Source organism: Tetrahymena thermophila (assembly GCF_000189635.1).
Source record: "Tetrahymena thermophila SB210 genomic scaffold scf_8254691, whole genome shotgun sequence".
In the NCBI taxonomy this organism is placed as follows: Eukaryota; Ciliophora; class Oligohymenophorea; order Hymenostomatida; family Tetrahymenidae; genus Tetrahymena; species Tetrahymena thermophila.
Window position 1 is genome coordinate 68925 of NW_002476457.1, and position 13124 is coordinate 82048.

At 22.7% G+C, this 13124-nt stretch overlaps 4 protein-coding genes across 4 annotated transcripts; all 4 read right to left on the reverse strand. All coding sequences in view use genetic code 6, as the record gives it.

The window, feature by feature from the left end:
• Positions 1–594: 594 nt before the first annotated feature.
• Positions 595–1159, reverse strand: TTHERM_00320039 (small GTPase family Rab protein; the record flags this gene model as incomplete). The annotated part of the gene is made up of 2 exons (XM_001471232.2): positions 595–954; positions 1004–1159. 2 exons carry the CDS (start codon positions 1157–1159, stop codon positions 595–597), a joined length of 516 nt encoding a protein of 171 aa, XP_001471282.1.
• Positions 1160–2102: 943 nt separating this feature from the next.
• On the reverse strand, positions 2103–2654 carry TTHERM_00320040 (hypothetical protein; the record flags this gene model as incomplete). Its single annotated transcript, XM_001012905.3, has 1 exon — positions 2103–2654. One exon carries the CDS (start codon positions 2652–2654, stop codon positions 2103–2105), a length of 552 nt encoding a protein of 183 aa, XP_001012905.1.
• Positions 2655–3307: 653 nt separating this feature from the next.
• On the reverse strand, positions 3308–8338 carry TTHERM_00320050 (cyclic nucleotide-binding domain protein; the record flags this gene model as incomplete). Its single annotated transcript, XM_001012906.2, has 2 exons — positions 3308–6926; positions 7254–8338. 2 exons carry the CDS (start codon positions 8336–8338, stop codon positions 3308–3310), a joined length of 4704 nt encoding a protein of 1567 aa, XP_001012906.2.
• Positions 8339–9838: 1500 nt separating this feature from the next.
• Positions 9839–13084, reverse strand: TTHERM_00320060 (hypothetical protein; the record flags this gene model as incomplete). The annotated part of the gene is made up of 1 exon (XM_001012907.1): positions 9839–13084. One exon carries the CDS (start codon positions 13082–13084, stop codon positions 9839–9841), a length of 3246 nt encoding a protein of 1081 aa, XP_001012907.1.
• Positions 13085–13124: the final 40 nt, after the last annotated feature.

Sequence of the window (13124 nt, forward strand, 5' to 3'; positions counted from 1 at the left end):
ATTGCCATACTGGCAGGCAGGTATCATTCAAATACTATAATACATCATAAATATTAATTATTAAATTATAATTAATATTTATTTTTTAATTTTCAACCTATTTTAAATAGAATTAAAATAATTTATTTTAATAAAATATCCGTATTATAAGAAAGAGAAAAATTTAGTTGATTATTCTTTTATTATTTGCTTTGTTTGCTAAATCTTAAGCTTTAACTTACTTTAAATGATGAAGATTTATTTTATGTAAATTTTAATAAAAAAAAAAATTAAATAATTAAACTTCATAAAAAATATTGCAGCATACATAGTTGCTGCTGACTCAAAACATACAATTGTGAGTTAAAAAATACTTTTTAAATCAGCTTAATAAAGAGTGATTTGATTTATACCATTAAAAATAAAATATTATTATATATGTGGAAAAATCAAGAAAAATATATTTTAAATAGAACTTTTAAAAAATAAATTTAACTAACTATTTATTTTTCCTTAAAAATGAATTTATTTATTTTTTTAAAACAAATATAGATTAATTATAATTTATTTAGTTTTTATTAATTGTATTTTTTAAGAGATAAAGTAGAAATAATATCAAGAAATTTAGATTATCTTATTTAATACATCATTGATAAATTCATCTACGCGAATTCCCTTTAAGGCACTTACTTCATAAAAAAAAACTCCATATTAATTAGCAATATCTAATCCTTCCTTAAAAGAAACTTGTCTTTTAGATTCTAAATCACATTTGTTCCCGATTAAAATAATAATTGGATTAGATTCTTTATAGATTTGGCTTATAACTTAAATACATATACTATCAAAAGAATCTCTATTAGTTATGTCATAAAGTAAAACAATAAAATTACATTTGATCATAAAATTTTTTTTAAATTTAAAACTACGCTAACCAAATGAATCAAATAAAAATAGCTTTATTTTTTGATTATCCTGTTTTAAAATATTATTTAATTACTTATATTAATATTAAAAAATTTACTTTTTCATAAACTTAACAATGAAATTCTATATTGTAGAAAGCATACTACCTGTCTTCTTTGTTAAAAACAAAAGATTTAAGTAAAGTAGTTTTTCCTACATTTGAGTCTCCTAAAACTATCAACCTTTTTAAAATATTAGGTTTATCTTCTTTCATGTTAAAATTAAAGATTTATCAGATTAAATTTGTTGATAATTAAAAATTTTTTTACAAAATTTTAATTCTAAAGCACAAACAAACTATAGAAAAAATATATAATTTAAATTAATCATATCAGAACACATTAGGTATTCTAATTTCATTTAATAATTAAGAATTAAGTTAAAACTTTTTTTATTTGTAAAAAAAATGATAGATATCACAATTGATTGCTAAAAATATTATCTCGAAATAAAAAATATATTTATTTCCAAGTACCGTAAGGTATCTTAGTTAAGAGATTTTCTAAATATAAGATAATTTTGAATAGAGAAAAAGAAAATACCCAATTACTCCTTAAAAAATATTTGAATAAAATGGGGAGTAAAATAAAATTATTATATTATTGGAAATTATTTTATAAGTTTAAATATTCAATTTATAAATAAATAGATTTGAAAAGTATTATTTAAGATTATATTTACATTTCCATGCTAATAAAAATGAAATCTTTATCTTTTAAAACTTAAAAATAATTTTTTTTAATTTTTAAAAATATTTAAAATATTTTTTATGTAATTTTAGATGTTTGTTTTTCTAATTTTATGTTGATTTTTCACATACAATAACAGAATTTATAACAACTCAAATGCATTATGAATGAGGAAATATTCAAAGTTGTGAAATGTGCTTGAATTAATGATTTCATGAAACTGACATTTAATTAAGAAGATAAATCTAAAAAAATTATCATACAAAAACACATTAATATATTTCTCAAAAACTAAAACGCTAACGAACAAATAAAATGAAAAATTATTTTTTCAGACTAAAAAGAATCAGCTACTTCTTTAAAAAATAAATGCATACATTATTCACAAACTATAAATTTATTATACTTTTTCCTTTTTATCAATAAATTATATATTAATTCATCCTTTCATAAATTATATCTATTCTTTCATTTTCTCAATGGTATTTTCATATGAGTGGAATCATAAGTTTTTGTAAATTCATTATAAGGACGAGCTTTATCTTTAGGAACTGTGGGTTTTGAACCCAATTCAGGAATATGCTTTTGGTAGTCTTTTTCATAAATAGTATCCTTGTGGAATGTTCTAGCTGATGCAGAGAGATCAGGAGTATATTTAGAGTATATTTATGTTTATGGTTTTATTTTCTAATTAAAAGAAAGATCATAGCTTGTTCCGTATTCTCTCTTGTTGTAATCAGTCTATTTAACACCATGACCAAACAAAATATGCTATTGAACTCCTTGAGTGTTAAAAATAACATGCTAGTTAAATTCTTTATCAATTGGAGTTAATTTTGAGGGTTCACAATTAAGTGCGCTATTTTTTAAACCATAAGAATCTTTCATTGTAGAATTAGGTAATCTTTCATCAATCTATCTTTGAGCCATATCCATACCAAATTTCTCTTCAGCAAAATTGCCGATTAGCACTCCAAACCTATATTTATTCACATTATCTTAAATAGTCTAAGCGTTCATTTTATATATTAATTAATCTATTTTAAAGCTATTTGATATGTTTTCTTTTGTAAATTTTCTTTAATTTTGAAGAAATAAAATTTTGTTAAACTAATCTTTATAAAAATACAAACACTTTTGATATATTCTTTAATTTTTTATTGAAAGCTAGCAATTATCATCGAATGGTCAGTGTAATATCTAATTAATTAGTTCATCATTAATTCACTTATGATAAATAAGCTAATTAATTCCTTTGTCTAACCATTCATTTATTTATTAAATCAATCAATCAAACAAACAAATATTATTTTATTTTTTAATAATCATTGTAAAATAAATTATTCTAATATGTAAATTGATTTTATGAATTTTAATTAAAAATATTAAAAAATGAAGATTTAATTCTAATACAATTTTTTTTACTTTATCATTCATTTTTGATCTCATAAATTTGATAAAATTAAAATGTAATTAAATTGAAGGTGCTATATAGATAAATAAAAAATACAGATTAATCATATAATAAAGCTTAATATTAAAAGTAAGATTTAATTGTAATACATTTTATTTTATCACTTTTAATCTCATAAATTTGATTAATTTTAAATATCTTTAATTTGAAGGTCTTTTAGTAAAAAATGCAGCTTAATAATATAATAAAACATATGAGTTCAATTATTTTAGCTTTGTGCAATTTAATTGATACTGCTTGAATTAAATTTAGTTAGTATCGAATTTTAAGCACTAGACTAACTAGTAAGTGGTTAATATGGAGTTATTGTTAGTAATTAATTTTAAGGAGTATCAGAGTTACTGCATAAATATTAATTTTAATTAAATTTATTAGATAAATGGATATTTTATCTTTTTTTCATTCCTAGAAGGGTTTGGATTGGAGTGTTAAAATCATCTCTTATGCTTTCCTATGATTTTTATTTACTGTGACTCGCAGTTTTATTTTTATTAGGAAAAGCATTACTTAGTATGTTATTTTTTGGCTGATCTTCTTTATTAAATAAAGATTTCTTTAGCTATTTAGTATTGCTCAACATATTGCTTTATTAGCTAAATCCTTAGAGAGTTTTATTAGTTGATTTATTTGTTTAAATATCTTTTGGAGTGTTGCTGTTTGTATTGTGGCTATTAAAAGATTGATCATTGGTGTTGGTAAATTTAATGTTTGAGTTTTTAGAATCATCTTTCGGAGTATTAAATGTATCAATTGAAAATCTCTTCATAAATTAATCACTTTAAATGTTATTGTTTTACTTTGATGAAGGAGAGAATGAATCTCTAACGTCAATATGCTGATTGAATGAAGATATCTAATTTGAATTATTGTTTCTACCTTATTTACTAGATGATTAAATCCTTTCTATATTTGTTTTTCTAAGATTAGGAGATAACGATGAGTGATGAATAGGACTTACTAAATCTTCTTGTCCCTCTACTTAATAGAATTTACTTTCATTAATTTGTATATTTACAGGTAATTACTTTAAGACAAAGCTATTTAAGTTTGTCTAAATTGAATTAACATTTTGACTTAATAATTATTGCTTTTATATAGAATTGATTTACATTTATAAATTATTTAAGTTATTTGCTTTCATTTAAGATTGTTATTGTTATTATAAAGCAAATTTATTAGAATGTCTAAAAGCTCCTATCTATGATTTTATATTCCTGCTAAGTAGCTACTAGCAGTTTTTACTTAGCTATTATTGAGTGTTACTGGAAGAATATCCAAAATTTATTTATTTTGCTTTCTGAAAACTATTTGTTTAATACATTGGGGAGTCATGACTAGAAACACATCTATCTATAAAGGTTGTTGATGGTTATACAAAAGATATTTGATGCTTCGAAAAGTGTGAGGAAATATTTGTTTATTGCTTTTAGCTTTATAGTTTCTATATGATTATAGGAGAAAAAGACTCATTCATTTTTACGTAATTTGCATTTAAAAAATATTTAATTTCGTTTTCATTTATGTTATTCTGATTATTTTCTAAATCTACTTCCGAAGAAAAGGCATGATGACTTAAAACCCTATTTCTATTTGGACAAGATTCGGTCATTTTATGTTGTTATTATTATTGATTTTCTTGCTTATTTTCTGAAGCTTATTCCTCAAAAATTTTCTAAAGATTGTTTGGAGAATCATTATTTTTAGGTATTGGAGATTAGCTGATGTTAAGCAAAAATCCTTTGTGATGAGAAAGAAGTTTATTATTTTTATCAATATTTTCTATATTTTGATCCTTTGAAAAAAGTGCTTAGTTTTCTTTATTATTTTAGATTCCATTAAATTAAATCAGTGGAATGTATGTTTTCTCATCGAATTATTATGAAAATCTCTTTTAAGGATTTTGATATTACAATCTGCGAGCAATTGTCTGTTTGTTGCTAAAATCAGTTTACTTTTAAATTTTATCAGAAGAGTTTAATTTGTTCTCATTCTAGTTAACTTCACTTTAATTTTCTTCTTACTTAATATTTTCTTCTTAAAGTTTTTATAAGTTAAATATTTCTTTTTGGTTAGTTTATTTGTTTTAATGCAAAAATGAAGTTTGCAGCTCTTCATTAAAATCTTCAGAAATGTCTTGATCGAAATTATAATCGATTACTGTAGAAGAACATTGTCTTAATTTTACTATTTTTTGCTTTTCTTCTTTTTCTTTTTCACCACATATTAAACTTTCTTTATTAATGTCATTTGTTTTGCATTTGCTTTGAGAAGTGCTTGGTTTGCGTATATTTTAGCTAGAAATGAAACTTCTTGCCATAGGAGAGCTAATTTCGTTTAAAGAAAGTCTTCCTAAAGTGCCAAACTTTTTAGAGCTTCTTAAGTCATTACTATTAGGAAGAATGTCTATGCTCTTTATAGTTTATTAGTTATTAAGTAAAAAACGTGAAAATTTTTAGATTGAAATATGGGGATTAAAAAAAGGATCTTCAGTATTAGATTCCATCTACTTTATTTTATCATCGAACCTGCTTTAAGGTGAACTGATTGGTGATTTTGCTTTTTATTCTTTGGCTTATTATTATTTTTTATAACCTTCAACAGTATTTAAATTCGATAAATTTGTTTAAGATTAATGAAGGTACTGTGTCTTTTTATGCTATCTTTTGAGAATTACAAATTTTTTAGCATACTCGAATGAATCCATATCATTATGCAGATATGTCAATTTTAAACTTTTGCTTTGATTTGCAGCAACTGAATGAGTGTTTGATTAGTTATTTTGATTTTTATTACTTGTTAAATTTTGAGAATTTATTTTAATCTACTTCTCAATTGAATCTAAAGTCCAATTTTCTGGTTTAGAATTCCATTAGCCTGCAATAGCTTCTTTGAGTTTTTTGCTAATCTTTTTATTCTAATAAACATGTTTCCCTTCTAATTATTCTTTTTCATTAAATAAATTTATGTCCACCTCTAATGAAGGTCTAGCTTCTTCAAGATTATTCAAAGTTTATTAAGTTTATTTATTGCTTGAGTATTATGAAAAAGTGGCTTATCTTTATAGTTTACTGCTTGGTGATTTGTTTATTTATATAATATTTTATTATTTCTATTCTACTTAATTTTCTGCTCTCTCTAATGAAGTCTCTTGAATTTCTTATTTATTATTTTTTCCTATAAGTAATTAGGATGCTGCATTGTTATTTTAATCATATGGAATTTATGTTCTGATATTTATAAGGCTCCTAGTTCTTAAATTATTTCTTCCTTTAAAAACTTACATTCTTTACTGTTCTTAGGTTTAATTGCTTTCTTACTTTTTCTTATGTTGCTAAATTTCTATGTTTTGTTGCTTTGGAGACTATTTTGATACCATTTAAGGCGATTTTAATTACCTGCTTTTTAAAACGTTACCTGCTTCCATAATTTGAGAACCACTCTTTTCTAGTAATTTAGAAACTTAAATTATATTTTAAGAACTTCTAATAGTTGTATTAGCTTCTTAAGAAACAAGCTATTCTCTAGAGTTTTACAAGAATTTATTAAAAATAGCATTTTAATCTTCACCATCCAAAGGAATTTTACTAATTTTTTTATCAATTTAGTATTAAAATTTTGTATTGTTTTTAAATAGATTTTCTATATTTGTAATTCTCTTTTTATAGAAACTAATTTTTAATTCAGATTTTCTTTTGAGTTCTTTTTCAAACTCTTTGTGGTTTGATAAGAATGCTAGTATATCATCAATTTTTGCAAACTAGACTTCAGTACCATATGCCTCTGAAACTGCACTAATTGTTCTAGTCATTTAATGATTACTTATTTTTATTAATAAAAATTTAATTAATATTTTACTTTAATTTTAAATTCTAAAAAAGTCTCCTAACAATATTTTTTATCGGATTAAAGAAAATTAAAAATTCATTTATTGTTAATAAATTTGCTTAGATAATTTTGTATTTAATTACTATTGTAACCAAATAAAGATATTTTCAATTTTACCTACATAATTTAAATAAACTACACTTTTTTTAGCTAGATAGATATCCATCTCATCATTAAATTTAATTTAGAAGAAATAGAATATTATGCAAAAAAATATTGTTTTTTACTTTTTAGTATATTTTATTTAAATTATTATTTACGTGAATGCATCTTCATGACCAAACAAGTCTTTTTGTGATAATATAGCTAGTTGTATAGGTGATTTTTAGTCAATGATAGCCTTTTTTATTGATATCGTTCCTTTTCTAACTATGTAAATTCCATTTACTGGTGTTCCTTCAGTAAATATTGTCTATCCTCTTTCTAGCTTAATTGTTTCACTAAACAAGTAAGAAAAATTAATTGTCTACTTTTTTGATGTATTTATTAACTGCTCACAAAGGGTATTTTGAACCAAGTAGAGATTTTCGATGACAGTAGAAAAAATAACTTTAAAATCTTTCAAACTTATATAAGCTACCTCAAAGTCTTAATCTTTGCTGCTTGCAACTACAGAAGCTAATCTTCTATTAAATTACTCTTCAGCGGCAAGCTCTCCAAAGTGATCTAGGTATCTCTCATATCTGACTCTCTTATACATTGCAAAATCTCTTGAAATACGAAAGTATCTTGGTTAGTGCTTTTCATTAAGCGCTAGAATCGAAACTTCATCATCATCTTCTTAAATTTTAACTCTGTTAGTCAGCATATTGTTAACATTTTCTAAAATAACATTTTTCTAATTTTTATCAATTATACCATTGCTTTGTTCATTTTTAAAATCCTATATGTTGAGTTCACAACTATTTTTAACTAAGCTTTAATTTTTTTAGGACTCCGTCTAATTTTTTGTAACACTTTTGTCTTCTTTATCTTAAATTTTCAAAGATTCAGAATCCATCTATCCAATCTTTTAGTAATAAATTAAATCAGTTTTGAGCTCATAATCTTCTTTAGGTAAATAAACAGATCCTTATCCTCCCAATACAAAATAGAGGTTATCGCCTAACTCTCCTTGATGAAAAAGAAACTCCCCATATTTATATTTCTAGTATTTTAAAATGTGCGATGTTTGTTTGAGTATGTATTGATAATCAGGCTCATCAGCAATACTTTTGAATAGTTTAGTTTTGGTTAGAAATGATCGAATTATTTGAATAGTGTTTTCATTTCTATCCTTATTGTCGCCTATATTTCTCATAACATTCAAAATTTCTTACTAACTCTCATCTAATATAGAAATCATTCATATAAATATCAAGAAGTAGGTATGTTAATAAGTAAGTTATCAAATTTATAAATGTGAATATATTGAGTATGTTTTAAAAATTAATAATTTGCTCAAAATCAACCAAATAAATTAATTATTTTTTATGTATCTTATTGGTACTATTAAATACTAATTTGTTATTTATTTTTGGTTATTTGTAATTCCCTTTTACTAATATTAATGGTAAATAATATTTCATTAAATTCTAAATACATCTTATTTATTGCAAACACATAACTCATATAAGTGAATACCTATTTCTCCATTAATTAATTATCCATATGAATCTTTTTGGTTAGTTTATTATTATATAATTAGTTCAGTGTAATTATAATTCAAATTTACAGTTATTAATTAGTACTTAAAACTTTTAAATCCATTAAATATTTTATTAATATTTATAAAATGTATATTAATTTTTTTTAATTTTAATTCTAACAAATCCTAAAAGTAAAAAAGATAACTTACTGACTATATTATAATTCTTAATAACAAAACAATAAGATTCTACTTTTTTTAAAGGTATTTCTTAACAAAAATTAAAAAAAAAAAAAATAATTGTTGTTTCATAATCATAATTATTATTTATATATCATTATGTATTAAATTAAATATTTAAAGCTCATTTAAATATGTAACATTAAATTTTAATTAATAAGTATAAATTTAATATATTTAATAATACCTTACTTGATATTTTTAATCCTATTTTTAAAAATATTTACAATTTAATAATAAAATATTTCAGTTAGCTTTATATAACTGTAAGTTAGATTTATATTTGATTTTTAAAAAGTAATATGGCTATTTAAGAATATAGAGACATTAGTTATTAAATTGTGAATATATATGCAAAGAATTATTAAATTATTTACTCATTTTAAAATTTAAATTAGTGTTAGAAAGCAAATCAGCTGATAATTAGTACATAACATTATTTATATTGAATTTTATGGTAAAATTAATTAATTATTTAAATTTTAAAAAAGTTTTTTACTTCAACTACTTTTAATATATGTATTACAATCTATTTCAATATCAAATATGAAGCCTGTAAAAATAAATTTATATATAATTAAATGAATAATTAAAATTACAAATAAATTTGGAGAGTTTTATTTTATTTAAACTTAAGATGATATTCAATTTTGTTAGTTTTTTAGAATTAAATTATTTTTTTTGTGCTTATTATTTAGAACAAATAAATAATTAATAATTTTTGAAATATAAATAAGTTATTTTATCTTTAATATATACTTGATCAATATTTTTAAAAATATGTAAATAAATTGTTTTAATTTTTGTTTTAGATTATTTTTAATCGTTTTAGTTGATAAAATTTGAATATTTGAACTAGAAGTTGTTATGATTTTAAAACAATTTATTCAAAAAGCCGATATCTCAGATTAAATTATGGTAATAAGGTTTTTAATTAAAATTATTTTTATTTTTGAGTATTTGACAATTAAATTCTTTTCATATTTGATTGTTTGATTTTTGTAGCAAATTGCTCAAAATTTTATTTTCAAATAAATTGTTATTAAGCTTTAACCTTTCTTAAAATTCCTTATTTTGGAGTTAATTTTGTTGGTTGCTAAGCTAACCCATAATATTTAATTTGTTTTTATTGATGTTACTTAATGAGAGCTTATTCAAATTAGGAAATTCAGATTATATAGCAGCGTTGATTTATTTTTTTTGCTCTTTAAGCTAGTTTAGAGATTATAAAAAACTTTTGTCACTATATTCTGTAATTTTATGTTGTAGTTAAATAACTAATTTCTCATTAATATCACTAAGGCTATTTTTCTTTTTAAAAATTTAGGAGTTATTTACTCCTCCTCCTTATTATTATTAAATTAAAGTGGAACTTTTTGGCTATGTTCTAGTGCTACTTACGCTTTCAGTGTTACACTTATCGAAAAAAGTATCTGAGTTTTGTAACGACGTTTAGTTATCTTTATTTAAATTTACAGTTGACTTACTGAATGCAAGTTTTTATTCTTATTAAGAAATTTAAAATTTACTCTTAAAAACAATTTGTGAATTGCGATTTTTTACAAATGTGCTGTTAATTGGGGAAGAATTTTCACTATTTCTAGTAGTTAGATCATAACAAGACGCATTTTAACTAGATACTGAGTCTCTTCTATCAGGGAATATATTTTAGATATAGCTAGTCCTATTGAATTTATTTAAGCTTAAATTTTATTTTCTTTCATGATTAAGATTGCTTAAGTTTGATTACTGCTATTATCTTATTTATAATTCCTAATCAGTTTAATTGTTCTCTTATTACTAATTTTAAAATAAACTGGATGGCTAGAATAATGAGGTTTATTAGTTTTCTTCAGATTCTTCTTCGTTATTGGTAGTTGTTTGATTTTTATCAAATATATCTAATTTTTTGAGAGATTTGCTGTGACTGTTAATAAAGCTAGCAATAGTTACTTTATTTTTATTTTAGCTACTTGATCTTCTATCTTTATTTTTATCTAAGCTCAAACTTTTTTTGGTTTATTATTTTATGAAAACAGTACTATCATTGTTTTTAATTGTCGCATAAAAAGCACTCTAATTTTTTGTTATTTATGATTGGCTTTCATCCTCCTCAAACTACAAATATCCATCTTAGTCTTCATTCTATCTCAAACTAACAACTAAGTTATCTTACATAATAAAAGATTTCTTTTTTGTTGGAGTTCTTCCTAAATCACTTAAAAACAAAACTTGTTACTTAGAAATTTCATTTTGTTCCTTCATAAAACTCAAGTATTAATCTAGGTTAAATAACTATTTCTTGTTTGTATGATTACTTTCAACTTATGAAATCGCTAATGAGTGAATAGGATGGAAGATTTTTTTAGAAGATATTTTTTTGCTATTTTTTAACTCTTCTTAAAAGTTAAAAGTGCAAGCTTAAATTGCTTGAGAGTTTTATGGCGATATTTGTTAAGACTCTAATTTTTTAAAGCTCAATCTTGAATTCCATTTGATTATTTGTCGTTTATCATCGCTTAATGGGTAGACTTAAGGTTGTACTAAATTATTTCTTAAATTAAGTTAAGGAATACTATTGCTAATCTCTCTTTCTTATTCTTGCTGAGTGGCTCTTTTATTATTAAAGTAAATCTTTAAAGACTCAATTAAGTTAGTAGAATTCTTTTGTTGTATTTGCGAAATTTCATTCTGATTTGATAAGCCTTATTTATGGTGTATATTTTTGCTTGTTTAATCTAATGAAGAACAGGATCCAATTTATTTTGTATTTGACTTCTTAAATACACTGAATTACTTGCTGCTGTCTTCATTACTACCTGGATATAAAGAAGGTATCCTGTTATTTATCTTTTTTTACTAATTCAAGATGTATTGCAGATATTTCTATTCTTAAAAAGTCTTAATATAAGGTTGCTATTATTTTTCAAGAATCTTTTTTGAGTTATTAATTATTTCTTCTGCTGACTCTAATTAATGATGAAGATGTTTTTGTCTTTAATGGATTTTATTACTACCTAAATTTTAATTTTGTGTAGTAAAATTTAAATTACCATTTAATTTTTCTTCAGTAATTCTAAATCTTCTATCAAAATATTGCTCCTTTTTTTTGCAACTAATATCTTGATTGCTGAGAGTTAATTAATTTCCTAATACTTTTTAGGAGTTTACTTTTGTAATGCTATCGACAAGCCATTTATTTTCAAGTACAAGATCCTTTCTCAAAAAATAGATCTTAGCTTTTTCTTCATTTCTCACTAAGCAAGTGCTTCTTCTCTTTTCAGCAAATAAATCATCTAATCCAAATATTTCACCTTCTTTTATGCTTTGAATTTCTTGAGTTCCATTCATTTATGAAACAATCCCAAATAATAAAACGTAAATACCTTTTGAATCTTCATTACAGACATATATGTTATTTGAAAAATATTAAAGAACAAACTGCTCAGCTATTTTTTGTATCTAAAACTAATTTTATTCAAATAAATGCAGTTATTCTTTCAATACATTTGACAAAAACTGTATCTAAAATATTTTCTAAAAGAATTTCTCGTTGAAAAGCTTTAAATCAATTTTAAGTGTGTGAAGAACTGAGCTTAAAACAAGACAGGTATTTGATCTTTTGTTAGCAAATATATCTGATTCACCGATTGTGTATTCTTACACAACATCATCTTTCTTAACAAATTTACACTATCTTGACTTCCAATCGCTATAAAAATACTCCTACAAAGATTGATATCTGCTACATATTTCAAACAATTCCTCCTACTGCTTTACTTATAGAATGTTTTCTAAATTGATAATCTAGTCTAAATACTTCTTAGTTGATTGATAATCTTGATTCTTACCTAATTAAGCTATTTGTTTTCTAAGCTTTTAGAGTTCTTGATACATTTTTATCTGAGATTTAACAATTTAAGGAGGCTTAGCTTCAAAATATGAAACTCTTCCTTAAATAATAAAATAAATATAATTGCTATCAGTGATGAAATCATTTTATTTATAAATAATATCTCCTTCTTTAAACTACTGATAATCAAATTACTCTACTATATCATCTAAAAATAATTCCGCTTTAACTACATCTTTAAGGTAATTCTATATCAAAGGAAACTGCTTTAAGCATTATTTGACCTGCTGATTGTAAATCTTCTGATCGCTATCTTTTAGTTTTATATTTAGTAACTTTTTTTACTTTAAAATTTTTATGATATTTTCCATTATTGACCAGATTTTGTTTATGCTACTCTTTTAATAAACA